Source organism: Amblyomma mixtum, chromosome 5 (assembly GCF_055824585.1).
Source record: "Amblyomma mixtum isolate Tamu chromosome 5, ASM5582458v1, whole genome shotgun sequence".
Classification (NCBI taxonomy): Eukaryota; Metazoa; Arthropoda; class Arachnida; order Ixodida; family Ixodidae; genus Amblyomma; species Amblyomma mixtum.
The window spans coordinates 78,638,970-78,653,567 of record NC_143016.1 but is presented as its reverse complement, the minus strand read 5'-3'; the positions used below and the strand labels follow the sequence as shown (position 1 = coordinate 78,653,567).

The 14,598-nt window shown below is 46.0% G+C and overlaps 1 protein-coding gene across 9 annotated transcripts in view; it reads left to right on the top strand.

Annotated features, from left to right (window-relative positions):
* Crtc (CREB-regulated transcription coactivator) overlaps positions 1–14,598 on the top strand; it is a 61,909-nt gene that overhangs the window by 25,187 nt on the left and 22,124 nt on the right. For 8 of the 9 annotated variants that reach the window (XM_089545210.1, XM_089545212.1, XM_089545206.1 and 5 more), the window contains 2 exons: positions 2,183–2,451; positions 6,551–6,871. In XM_089545210.1, coding sequence (XP_089401336.1) covers positions 2,183–2,451; positions 6,551–6,871 — 590 coding nt within the window. The remainder of the gene's footprint in view (positions 1–2,182; positions 2,452–6,550; positions 6,872–14,598) is intronic. The other variant, XM_089545209.1, reaches the window with a different exon arrangement.

Sequence of the window (14,598 nt, the reverse complement as noted above, 5' to 3'; positions counted from 1 at the left end):
GACGTCAGAAGTTATGATGGAGCACTTCTCTGCATGCCTAAAAAAAGCTTGCCTGTGATACAGGTGTTGTTTTCCTTAACTTAGAAGTATTGATGATTTGTAGAAAGATGACTGTCTTACCATTTCAAAAAGAACCAGCGAGATTTCCTTAATCTTTAATCCAGTGGGGTTGGGGGGATTCTTGAATTGTGTACCGTGGTTCCTTGGACTTGTTTGAGCTCCCCAAGCACCTACTGTAAAACCTCGAAAATTAGAACTCAGTTCATTCGAAATCTGGGATAATGTGTAGAATTTGTGTGTTCCCATAGTTTGTAATTAATTGTTACTGGATAATTTGAGCTGGGAACTGGCACTGGACCAGTTAATTCAAAGACCCAAGGTGCTATGCAGGAACAGCTGAGTCAGCGGCAAAATCTGGAACACACGAGTTTCGCATGTGACAGGCATGTGAGCCTGCATTAACCCTTTCACTGCCAGGTTTTTTCACTCACATCTGCACACACCCTGCCGGGTTTTTTTTGCATGTTAGTTTCCTGAAAATATTTTGCTAGTAATGCACTAAAATGCTCTGCAGGACATGTAGACATGTTTATTCTGGATAATCTTATAGATATTAGTTGTAATGAATCAAATCTTCCAGCACCAATCTGGCCTGTCGGATTTCCTCCTCTTACGCGGATTTTTCGGTGGCAGGGGGACTTAATCGCTGACATCACTCGACAAAGCACTTAGGTGGGCGCCTTCTTCGTTCTCATTATCATTGAGCTCCAAATTCACAAGCAATTTTGAATTTCTTCGTCCGTCAAAGCGCGGATGAGTGTGGCACAGAGCATCATGGCTGCTGTGCGTAGACCAAAACGAAGTCACTCGCATGTGGAAACATGCGCGCCATCTGTTGTTTAAAATTTACCCTACAAGATCTATGAATTTTTCGAGTCTCTCCATAGATGGAGCTACATGTTTGCATCGTTTTTTTTACACGAGTATTATCGGGAGCGGCAGGGGGTGAGTTAAAAAGCCAAAACGAGTTAACTCTGGATAGGCAGGGGGTGTGCATATGTGGTAGCCCGAGTTATCTCGGGAGTGGCAGATTAAGGGTCAAGCAGCGCAGTGCAGAAATGGACTCTTCAGTGCTTTAAGCACCACCATGCAGACAGTGGCGGCACTCTGACTTAGCATGCATTACGATGACATCACACCGGACTAAGCCACTATATGCAATTCATTGGTTCCTGAACGCCATTGGGCGGTGTTAGAAGCACTCAGACCATGCCAGGGCCAACGCAAAACATTGTTTTTATTTCATGCGCACTGCACACCTCGCCTAACTTGCTATACATGAAATGAAATCATGCTAACGACATTGCTAGATGTATCTAGCTGCGTGGTTTCGTTTACCCCAGTGCTTGGGCCGTGTGATACGCAGTGTGAGGGCTGACTTTGAGGCTTAAATTTCAGTCACCAGCTTTTATTTTTGTATCCAGTGTGGCTTATTATGCATGTGCTTGATTTTAATAAATGAAGTTGTGAGGGATGAGAGCAGTCGCCATGAAACAACCGCAGCAGTGTGCACGGGCCACAGCTTCGTCCTTTCCGTCAACCTCCATAAGGGGGTCCGTCTCCATGTGTGCCTCGTCTCTTATTGTAGTGATTGAAACCGAGAGGACCACTGGCGTACGTCTGCTTCCGTTGCCAGAGTGCCTTTAACCACCACCACCGCCACCTAGTCGTCGATTGTGTTGCGGCATGTGCAATAATGCGCATTGTGCCGCACTTCATTTCCCACTCGCGAGCATGCTGCGACGGCTCTTGATGGCCATGAGTGCATTAATTTTATGCATGGCCTAGCAGTGCCGTGAGCATGCTCTTGCTGCATGCTGGCAATCAATTTATTGAGAAAAGAGCAATTTCAATAGTAGTATGACCAGTTGAAAATGTTTGAAAATGCCGCGATGTTTGGCTGCGAGTTCAGGTTAACAGGAAAATTCATAGATTTTGAATGTTTTAACAGGTTCAATTAGTAAAAGTTTGGTGCGAATTGAATAGGAAATGCTATTTGCAAGCTATTCGAAATTTGGATAATCACGCACCCTTACCTTTTTTTTTCTGCAGCCGCGGTTGCTTGGTTGAATGCTAATAAACTTTGCTGCTGCTGACATGTGTGCCACCGTATTGCATGCAGGCAATGCAGGTTCCCCGGGCTCCCCGCGTGGCTGCACCAGCCCGTCGGGGGGCCGTCACGCGAGCCCTGGCCCCGCGCCGTCGCCGTCATCGCGCCGCCGGGCACACCACAACTCGACCAGCATGGTGCTGGGCTCTGGCGGCCGCCTGCACGGGCCCACGGCCTCCCAGCAGGCCACGGTGGGGGCCCCAGGGCAAGTACGTGCACACTCACCCCTGCACCACAACCGCCGACACCACCGACCCCACCCACCCCGGATCACTGTCGAGGTATGGAGGAAGAAGGAGCCCCGCTCTCTCATTTGTCGGAAAGGGGGACAGGTCTCTCTCTGCTTTGATGAGACCCCTCGGGGGAGAGGGTGAAATTTGGGGCCTTGGCTGTAGACCTTTTTCAGGAGAGGCTAGTCTTAAGGAGGCGGAGAATGTCCGATATTGGAGAAGAATAGACATTTGGGCAAGTTAGTATGGTGTCATACCGAATCTACCTGCGTGAATGACAAGGACAAGGAGAATATTGGCTTCATGGTTTATAATCTTACACCGTGTCAATATCAAAGTTATTCAGGGCCAAGGAAAAGTAATACAGTTGTACAAAAGAAGGTATTTAACGTTTGTTTATTGTAGGAGGTACTAGTATGAGACAAAAACACAGTGTGCTCTTCTTCCTTTACTTGGAGAAGAGACACGCACAGAAGGGCCCACTGTACTAAAAATTGTAGCACGAGACAATTTTAGTTGCTTAAAGTTCATCTTGATAAAAGGTGCCAGTGCGGGACTGTACATGCAGAAAAATGCACCATCATTCCGTCGTCTTTCCTCATGTTTTATCCCTCTCTGCTATCTTTAATCAAGATGAACCAAATAAAAACTTTTATAACTGGCCGGTATTTGCAGCACATCCAGCTGCAACTTTCTGAAACATGCCATACATGCTGAGGAAGCCTGCTTCGCTTGCAAGGCGGTGCTCACTGAAAGAGGTCTACATGCCTTGTCTGCCACTGGGTCGGCATGCTTTGTGCTCGACCCTTGTTCCCAATGGGTCCTCTGTCAAGTCAATGAGGCACCTGCTTGGCGTGCACCCCCCCTGTTTTCTGCTACTTGTTTGCTACCTTCCCCCTTTTTTTTCTTTTTGCTGTTGCTTTCCAACCCTTGCACGCTGCAGTACTCCTGTTGTCCTGCAGGCCTGTGGGGAGTGCTTAGTGTGCTGCATAAGAGACATTACCATGGAGTTTATTGCACGGGCTTCGTTCTCTTGAAATCTTACTGCTTTGTAGATGATATGGAAAATGCTTTTGTCACTTTCATTCTGCTTTTTGACTTTGGTAGAACTGTTGTTGCTATCGAAACTATGAATTGAGCTGGCCTGAGATCCCTCTTGGCAGCAGTGGCAAGTATACTAACCACAATAGGAGCGTTTTATGTGCACAGGCTAGTTCATGCTGGGGATGCAATTGATTTGTTTGAAAATTTGCATGTGGGTGCAAGAAAACGGTCAAGAGACAAGCGTACAGGTGCATGCGGTTCTTGAACTGAATTCTTGAATTCTCTAATGCCTTCATATTTTTTTCATATAGTTTACCTCCAGTTTAATGAAATCCTGAATACAGTGCAATTTCTTTACCTTTCTATGCTTGTTTGCTGTCTTTGGAGGCTGTGCCTTTTCTGGGTTCACTAGTGTAATTGTACAATCAGTTTTTGTTTTAACTGCATCGCTGCATGTAGTGCGTATCACTTGATACATATGTGCACGTACATAAAATGACATTTCTTACATCCTAGTTTTTTGTGTCATGGCCCTCTTTCTGTAATCTCCTTTTGTCATAGTGTCCCTATCACTGTACCATAGCAGTCCCTGCATCTGGATGAACCTGGGGTCATGATGACGTACTTTGAGTAATAAGCACTGTGCTTGAATTCTTGTGTATATAATAATGTCTGTACTAATCTAACTTATGCTTACTTGCAGGTTATGTGAAACATCCGGTGTAAATTAATGTGTACTAAATTTCATTATTCAGCCTTCCACACTTTTCTCAGAACAACCACCGTTATTGTAACTCATCTACTTTTGAGCATTTATGTGCACCTTCAATTGTGTTCGTATCACATTGTTTGAGTTTTTTTTGACAGCACAGGAAGGAATGAAAGCCTATGCTAGTTTCTTCCATGTCTTAATTTGCAGTTTGTTTGTAACCAGTCAGAGTCGTACCTGCCAACATTCACAGTAAAGACGGGATCCCTGGCATACTGTTCATGGTTTTAAAAATGGCTTGAAGCCATTTCACAAATTATTTTGCTAACTTTCTAGCATATTGACTTGCGTTCCAGTGGCTTGGCTGATTTTTTGTGAACTTATGAGATAGTATGCTCATCTGAAAAGCTCATGCTTGAAAATATATCTGTTTTACATAACGTGCGGTGTTACGCTAATGATGCAGTCAAACCAAAGTATCTATTCGAATACACTTGAAGCTCGAATTGACTGCATAAAATGTCCTGCAGTGCCGACTTCGGATAAATAAAGTGAAATACGTGATATCTTTTATTGTCATCATAGCACTGGTAGCTGCTTCGAGCACTAGATTACATTTCTGACCTTGTGAATCATAGGCCCCTTTGCACATATCATTTGATTCCTGCCAAACCAGGCCATCTGTTCCACTGTCATTGGAGTGCTGTTGAACTTGTCTGTTCAATGAGGACAACCTCAGTCAGAGGTTTTGCAGAGCACAGGCACCACCAGATGGCAGAAGTTGTGAGCATGCTTGGAACGGACGCTGCAAGTAGTAGTGACATGTGACTCTTTCTAAAGCAGCGTCGTAAGCCCCGTTTTCATCGCCACCACCGCTGCTTTTCTGCTACCTTTTCGTCCTTGTGCCTAGCTCTGTCTCCCGCTAATTTGCGAGGCTTTCATCAAGCGGTGCGGCTTTTCCGTTGACCCCATGTCGGCACTGCTTTCTGCAGCAGGGCTGTGACGCCTGACAGGTAGCGCTTTCCCATTGCTTTGTGATTGACTTTGCCAGGCACAGAACTGTACTGTGGGCCTGAAAGTTTTGGGTAGGTCAGGGAAAGCAATCGCGATAGCACTACTTGTGCCATCTGGGTCCACACCTGTAAGCAACAACCATGATGCACCTTCCGCTGTTGGTCATCCGCTGCCTGTTTCATCGAGCCCTGTTGCTTGACCTTTCCTGCCTAGTATGCATGGCATGCACCCGCACGCACGTGTGTCCTTCTGGCAGGGGACTTGGCGGGACGAAGCATTCTGAGCTGTACACGTCCCCTGCTCTCTGTCGTAATGCCTAAAAGGTTACCCTTACAGCGTTTGCCAATAACACCTGAGGCTTTTATTTGAAGGGCTCATTCTCCTTCTCTCCGTACTGACCTACTCCCCATCCCCCTTCCGTGCCGCCATCCGCGCGCCCATAATGCCGTGACGCCACCAGTCGCCGTCCGCTTCGTGGCTGCAGAAGTGCTCCCCTTGCTAACGGCTGCTGAGGAGACGGTCACCCGTCCGCTTCTTGTCTCGTGAGATTGTGGCATCTTCAATGCTTACGTTCGATTCTAGTGTGTAGTATGCTAGGGATGTTTCGTAAAAGAGTGCAGACGGTGGGTTTTGGACAGTCTTCTTGCCTCATTTGGGCATTACCTCTGTAGATTTTTGGTTTAGGTTGATAGCTGTAGAAAGTCAGGTCTGCCTTTTGTTTTAGCAGTCACTGTTTAGTTGGTTTTGGGGCTTGTGTAACAATGTGTGTATGGTGATTATCTAGAATTGGTGGGTCTAGCAAAAGGGCTCTTAGGTCAGCCATTTTGTCTTTGGTCAATGGTCATAGCCACCTCATAAAGGGAAGTTGTTGAAAAAACTTCTTGTGTGCCCATGTGTGCTTAAGTAAGTACTTGCCTAAACACATGAGGCACTTTTGTAGCTTTAAGATATGTTGTAGCGGCAATAATTTTGTGGCAGTGTGGTTTATCTTCCAGTCTTGGCAGCTTATGGTGACTGTGCATTGGCTGAAACTTATATGCCTTGTCGGAAATTGGCCGAAGTCAATTTGGGTTACTTCTCGTTTTTTTTTTCCTTGTTTTGTTGGGTGTTTGAGCCTGTTTGTCTAGACTCTAGTTTGTTTAGGTCTGTTTGTAACCTGTTCAGACATAACCTGTTTGTCTAAACAGTAGTTTGTTTATATCTGTTTTTAACCTGTTCAGGTATAACCTGTTTGTCTAAACAGTGGGGCCAAACAAACTTGCTGAGGGCAAGATAGCGGAAATTTGCTACACAGAGTCTAAAGGCTTATTGCTCCCACTATGTTGGCCTGTTCAGGAGTCAGGGTCTTGAGGCTCCTTTGCTTGCTTGCACATTTTCTGCCAGGGCCTGACCATGGACACGAATGCGCTTTCCCTGGATGGCTATGGGGCTGGTTCTCAGCAGGCGCAGCAGCAACAGCATCAGCAGCAGCACCAGCAGCAGCACCAGCAGCAGCACCAGCAGCAACACCAGCAGCAGCACCAGCAGCAACACCAGCAGCAACACCAGCAGCAGCATCAGCAGCAGCATCAGCAACAGCAGCAGCAACAGCAGCAGCAGCAACAACAGCAGCTTGGCTACTACCCGCCTCAGTCACCGCAGTGCTTGGGGCAGAGTCCAGGCTCCCCTCTGGCCTATCCTCCCTCCTCACCAACCCTAAACCAAGTGAGTGCTCTTCCCCCTTTTTTTTCCCCCTTCTTTTTGTCCCCTCTCTTGGTTGAACGATGTTGTTTGTGCAATGCCCCGACCTTCCTTTTCTCTGTCAATCTGGCTCAATGCTTCCTGTAATTCAATTCCAGCCACATCACTTGCTTTGCTAGGGAACCCCTTTGGTATATACATGTCTTTGCTTCCTTGTTATGATGTGGCGCCACTAATGGGTACTGTTTGGTGCCTAGTGGGGACTGGTGGTGGCTTACGTAATAATATGAGCTGCTGGCATGACTGTCAAATGCTCCCCTTAAAGTGCTGCCTTGTAAAGAAAGGGAGAAAACAGAATTATTTTTTTCTCCTATTTCTCATAGTATGTCACTAGTTATTACTGGTGTCCTCTTTCTCATTACATGTGCAGAGCAGGTAGACAGGCTAGAGAATATAAGAGTGTTAGAAAGGGTAAGCAGAGAGAGCTTGATTTGAGAGAGAGATTGAGCTTACATTGAAATTGAGGAAGTGTTGGTGGGTTGTGCTGACTTCAGTTTGCATAGATTTTAAACTGCTAACTATAGAACTTTTGTTGCAACTCTGACCAAGACTGATATTTTGATTGAAAAAAGGAAAAGTACAGTAACATCCATTTTTGACTGCTTGCCGCAGTGACAACAAGATAGTTGATGGTCATTAAGGGTAATAGACTGGACTCAAAGAGAAGGCAAGCGTAGCAGGGGGGATGAGGTTAAGAAGTTTGTAGGGATAAGGTGGCCGTGGCTGGCACAGGACTGGGTTAATGGAGAGATATGGGAGAGGCCCTTTGTCCTGCAATGGGCATAGTCAGGCTGCTGATGATAATAATGTGGAGCAACACAATTTGCATGCGATAGAAAAACTGACATCAGTGTTGTCATCTGTAATGCTGTTACCATGCGGATGCTGCTGAAGAGAGGAGACAGAAGCTGTTTACACAGCCGATTGTCTGAGTTTTTTTTTTTTTGCAACTTTGGGGTTTTTGGTGTATGTTTATTGGTTCAATCGCATAGATGGTAGTGCGTGCAGGTTGTCACAATATTGTTGGTGGTCAGGCATACAAAATCCGTTCTGTACCTTGCAAAAACAACATGCGAGATGACAGCCCGAAGCGTCTGGAATGGCATAGTAAAAGATGCATGAACTTGATTTCTTGCATTGCATATGTCTATTTTGTTGGACTCCATGATTTTTCTCTTTTCTTTTTCTAAATTGGCACTAGTTTCCCACCTAGCAGGCTCAAAATGTGATATCCACTTGCTCGATAAGCAATAGCACCAGCTTGTTAGACTGCAACTATATTGCTTTTTTGCTTGATTGAAAAAATAAATAAAATGGAGAAGTGCTGAATGGTAATGGCATTCTTGCAGCTTGTGATAATGTGTAAATTGAAAAAAAAAAAAAAAATAGCCGCCTTCTTGGTATCTCCCAAAGGTTTCCTTAATGCTAAGCTCTTATCGACCAACACTGTGTTTACAAACATAAGGGGCGCCGGCTGACGCCGGTTGTGGCCAGGGGTATGGGCGGGATTTTCTTCTGCTGCAGCTGCTATGGAGGTCGCTTCCATTACCATGCCTTTTAAAAACTGCCTTCCATGTGCAGCTGTCTAGCCTGTCTAGTTTGAACAGCTGTGTTTGCGAGCAAGTGTTGCACACATGACAGGGTGTCAGACTATATGAAAAGCTTGTTCATTTCGGATAAACACCCAGCTAGTATTTGAGCGCCCAGACATTGATGCCCCACATCACAATGCACACTTTTATTTGGACGTTTTAAAAAGATGTCAGCTTTGAAACAGCATTTCATAGTTTTTAAAGCTCTTCTTAAAAGCACCTTATTGAGAAAATTATTTTGGAAACTTTTGTTTTCATGTGTTTCTATGTGCTGCGCTCTCACCTGGTACCCTCATCCCTAGGATATCTCCCACATGCGCGTGTACGAAACCGATTCGCTTTGAAATGACGTTCCTTTATTTCTACATTCTGGTGTAGGACGTGCTTGGCTTTTGTTAATGAAGGGACGACCTCATAGGTGCTCTGAGAAATCAGAAAACTGTGAAAACCTTTGTTTGCATGCATTCCTCTGGGCCGATGAAGTTCACTGGACACTGACCATAGTGGAGTTGCATAATTGGTCAGTCTCTACTTTACATACATAGATAGCTGGGAGTCCTCATACCACTTTTGGTGCAGTGATGCAGCGGTTAAGCGATGTGCCACTGCTCTGGCAGCTGGTTGTTTCAAGCGCAACCACCGGTAGACCTTGCATGACCCAGGTTGCTCTTCCCTAGCAACCTCTCATGACCAGTCATTGATTTAACTGCCACCTGCCACATGTCATGGTGGTCAGTTTGCTCACACTCCGGTGGGCAAGTTGCCACCTCTCACGTGGGCAGGTTGGGTGAAGTCAAAGTCACGTGACTGGCAGGTGGGCCACCTGCTTCTCTGGGGATTTCTTGCTCATGCCGCCGCTGCTACTGGGTTTCACGCTGAATGGAACCCTTAATGCTATCGCATTAAAAGAAATGTTTTGACTGTGGTCAGTGAGCAGTTAACTTCAGTGATGATTCCTGACGAGACAATATGATCGAATACATTCTATGGGCCGTACACCCATCTGTTACCCCCTGCCTGCAACAGCAGCACGACCTCCTCTTGGTTACATCAGAGATTTGTGTTTGGCACTTGCATAAGCAAGACAGTAGGATGGACATTAAGGGACACAAGAAAGGTACTATCGAGAGCAAAAATAACAGACCCCTGCCAGTGCGTGCCGATCCACGCCAAACTGCATGCAAGCTCCACCTGACGGCACCAGGAGTGCTTCGTCAGGCGGCGCTCTCACGCAGTTTGGCGCGGATCGGCACGCGCTGGCAGGGGTCTGTTATTTTTGCTCTCGATAGTACCTTATGCCTGCTGTTCCTTGTGAAACGTCGAGACCAGTCTGTGGAGTGGTGCAGGCCTTTATAGCCTGGTTAAGCGAACATTACAAAACGCAACCGCATAATCTGGGTTGTACAGGGTCAATCACACTTAGAGGGAACATGGCTCCGCGTGGCCGCGTACCTGCGGAGAGCCATTGCTTCTGAACCATTCATGAATCAATGCAGAGTGGCATACCAGGAGAGGGACCTCGACGTGATGCTTCATGTCATCTCCCCCTTTGCACGGGTTTGCCACCGGCTTGGTCGCAATGGTGTTCTGCGTGTGCGCAGCCACGCGGAGCCGTGTTCCCTCTAAGTGTGATTAACCCTGTACATGTTTGTACAGCTCTTGCTAATCGAGTACCGCTCACTGTGCAGTTTAGCAGTTGTTTTAATTCGCTTTCGCTGCAAATAACACGTCAGCAATTCCTACATGAAGTGTTGACATGACAGCAGCGGTTCCCACAGGCCGTTTCATTTTATTGAGTGCAGACCTTTTTTTTTTTTTTTTATGTATAAAAGATAACAGTAGCTACGAAGCATTGCTTTTGAAGTTTGGTTATCGAACCAGATGGATATCTTGTTCAAGCGTACTTTTAAATTTTAAATTATTAATCACCTGACATGTGTCTTTTTAGGCTCAGTTTCAGTTCAGTAAACTGAAATTCTCTGTGTATGCATATATGAAAAAACGCATTCACCATGCATTGCTTTAAGAGCAGTAGACTTACGAAGGGGAGGAAAGGTACAAAAGCAGTGCTATGTGACATGAACAATATGCAGTAGCTGACAGATTTTTCGGGCTCCAATATAATTTGAACTTGTGCGATATTTTGGAGTTAACTTTCATGCACCTCATAGGATTGTGTACATTTTCATGACTGTTAAGTGTAGTCTAAAAGTTTGATTTTTCAGACTAAAATAGATGCCAGCAACACTGTGGAGGTCGTTTTGTTTACCAACAGTTTGCTTCTTCGACTTAATATAATCCCATGCGGCCGTCATTGTCACATCCAAATGGTTCTTTGCCGCCGTGCAAGGTGCATCTTGGATTTAAATGGTGTCAGTCGGGCAGATTGACTTACATAGGCTTGGCTGTTTGTTCCTCATTGTTGCCACTTGAGTCACTGGCATGCTCTTTATTGCCATCGAGGTGGCATACAAAAAAGAGGGCAGGATTGTATTGAAAACGGGACAGCTGCAGCATCTGCTGTGCGGCTGACGTGACAGCACCCATGGTGTCACGTAAGCCTCTCAAGGTTTGGTTACACTACACATAAATACCCCTGAAAGCAGAAGATTGTACAGCCATCGCCGTAACTCAATTGGTAGAGCACTGGATGCGAGATTCGGAGGTCATGGGTTCGGATCCCACCGGCAGCATGTGGTTGTTTTTTCTTCTGCTTTCTTATCAGTTATCTTTAAAATATTTACCCTATTAATCTCCCATTGACGAATGCTACAAACTGAAAAAAGAAAAAAAACATTCCCAATGCTCCTTTGTTGGCTGTTGCTTCCGTCGACTGTTGGCTTCCGTCATGTACCCATGGCGTGGGGCAGATATGGGGACGTGGGTGTTTGGGTGCAGTCAGCGGTGCTTGCTTCCGCTCGTTTCCGCTCGCTTCCACTCGCTTCTTCCCTTGTGTTCCTCCTTAGTCTTTGTAACCATCGTTGCCCCAGGAAGGAGACATTCTCACGTCGCCTGTTGTGGGGCATGCATTGCAACGCGTTCGCATTCTGGTATTGGTGACGTGAGTTGCTGCGGACATAACGGAAGCGTGACTCTGGCGTGGATGTAATCTAATGTTATCGTCTGCAAATTAAGCATGGAGAACACGAAGTTCAGTATTTTGTAGGCTGGACTTTTCGAACTGTTTGATTTTTCGCGCCATTTTTCGGGTCCCACTGAGCCTGACAATTCGGTTGGCGACAGAATAAGGAATACATTGAAATTTTTTAATGTGAATCAGATACGAGTTGCAGAAGAAACTGGCTTTAAATATCGAGTTGAATATTCTCTGTCAAAGTGACAGGGAACAGCAAAGTAGCAGCCGCAACCACCAAAGTTTATGTGGCCGCAACCCAGTTGTGCTCTAGAGGACGCAGGCGACCCGCTAGATTCACCAGGCTGCTACCGTAGCTTCTCATGTGCTTCCCTCTGTCACTACTGCCACATAGCTCAAAAGCGGAAATATTAGTTTGATAGTAGTATTAGCTGATGAGCAAGACGACGCCAAGGGAGTGACACTCTCATAGAACCAATGGGGACGTTTTTTTTCGAGGGCGATGGTGGCGGCACCTGGGAGAGGCGGTAAACGCATCAAAAATCCAATATGGCGGCGCGCGTTTAGGCGGCTGGTTGTGGCCCGTTGCCCGCGCTACAGTGCACTGTACTCGCGCGTGCCTGGTGCTGGCGGCCGCTAGCTTGATCCAAGCTTTGTAAATACTGGTGATTAACTGCTCCCCCGCTGCATTCACGCTTGATTTCCTAAGTACTTACGGATTCTGCTCACTCGCTTTTGTATTTCGATGTGTCTGTTGATGTAGCATGGTGCATGGTGGCGAGCGGCGCGACTGCTTAGCAGCTGTGCTCGCTCGAGAACGAAAAGCGTAAATGGTTTTGTACAAAGAACAATTTATTAAAAGAACATCAGCAGTGACAATCGACGTTCAAAAAGGGATTTTAGGCATCAGTGACATGGCAATATCAGTGACAGGCATCCTAAAAATCTAAATAAAAAAACGCCATTATGTACACCTAGAAGACATGAGCGCACAGAGAATATATAGGGGATAAAAAAAAAGGCATCAAGGTAGGTATAGTATACATAATAAAATGCTACATGACTGAATATAGGTTTGTACGCGACTTTGCAAGAGATTTAGGCAAACAGTAGGGAAGTAAAACATCTGACATGTATTGAAACGCATCAGTCTGTGGCTATGAATAAACACACACAGAGAAAGGCAGCGAAAATTTTTAACCTTTGACTCGTGCAGAAGAAATCACAGTGCGTTGGGCTAGGGACAACATAATATGCTGCAGTGCTAGTTCTTAGTATAAAGACTCCAAGAAAAGCTCACTGTGTGACTCGACATGACGGCAATGACGCTGCTGCAGTGCGAATGTTGCCGACGTCGCCGTTTTCGCTTGCGCGGCTGACCGGGTGTCGTCTGCTTGTCGTCTGTTGCCGCGTTACCCGCGTCGTCATCTTCGCAACTGATTTCTTTGATATCTTATTTTTAATACCTATGACTGGTTATAATTTAGTTCGCAACCATGTTTTTGTTATTGATAGTGGTCCAAAAATTTCACTTTTATTAGGCTTAACTGCAGCCGCGTTTACCACCGATACCAGGATCGCTGCAATCGTTTCGACCATGGCGCCACCCTCGGCACGGACGCGCAACTTGCAACATGCCACAGCCCTGACGACGCGCAATGCACAACACGAGAGTGTGTTGCAGTTTAAAGGTGCACTGAGGAGGAATCTGAACTCGTCTTTTTGCCGCGGGAACTCGATCTGCACGTTCCTAGCATTCTTAGAAACTGCGACTTATTGCCCTCTGTGTGGCCGATTTCCCTAATTGAATCGAATTAACGCCCGGCTCCCGCTTTTTTTTTTTAATTCTCCCTCGTACGGTGGGCGGAGTCGACCAACGCGGGGAGTCCCTTTCAGCCAGCTCCATGGAGGCTTTGCTTTCGCATAATTTTGTTTTTTAGGTTTCCGCGAATAAATAGTTTCATTTGCAGATAATATAACCGCAAAATAAGCCCGCAGAAATAAAAATACGCGCGGACTATTTGCTTCTACGGACTACTAGTATTACTCCGCCGATGGCAGAGCTGCAAGCCTCCACGGAGCTGGCTGAAAGGCACTCCCCGCGTTGGTCGACTCCGCCCACCGTACGAGGGAGAATTAAAAAAAAAAAAAGGCGGGAGCCGGGCGTTAATTCGATTTAATTAGGGAAATCGGCCACACAGGGTAATAAATTGCAGTTTCTAAGAATGCTCGGAACGTGTAGATTGAGTTCCCGCGGCAAAAAGACGAGTTCAGATTCCTCTTCAGTGCACCTTTAAGAGGAGGTGTGATCGGCTGCGGCGATAGCCTAGTGCTCTCGCACAATGGCCAGTAAAGCTGATCTGTTTGTGCCGCCGTGGGTTCGAATCCCAGTTGCGGCAATATTTATTTATTTTTTTTGTTAATGTCATTAATTAATTTATTTATTTATGGTTGGCCTATGGTAACCCTGAAGGTCAAGCTTCACACAAACTGGTGAGCCGGTTTGACCTCGTGAAGTGGTGCTTTTGCACTAAAAGAAAAGGCTTTTATTCTGGTGAATACGGTATTCACTCGATCACTCGCCTGTCTGGTCACACCTCAACTCATCTGCCCTTTGGAAGACTTGGACAGTCCTTTGGAAGTGGGCCCGGCAGCATCTGATGACGTCTATCTGTGGTGGAGTGTGGCCGATCCAAGCAATAAACTGCAGACAAATAAGTGAAGTTGATGCTATTCGGACAGCTGATATTGACGTGAGAGTTCATGTATACAGCGAAGTTGCTGAAAGATGCAGTGATAAGGGAATAACGGAGATAAATTAATCCTACTGGTGCTTTCTTAAGTGCAAGCTCTAAGCGAAAACAGCAACGAGCGATTAAGGCCCAAGTTGACAATAAAAGTGAACTAGACTTGACTTTGCTCTGGACATTTTGAGCTTGATCTTCAGACAATTTACCCAGATGTTGCAGTTTTGTCGGGATCGGATTTACGAAAGTCAGCTGTAT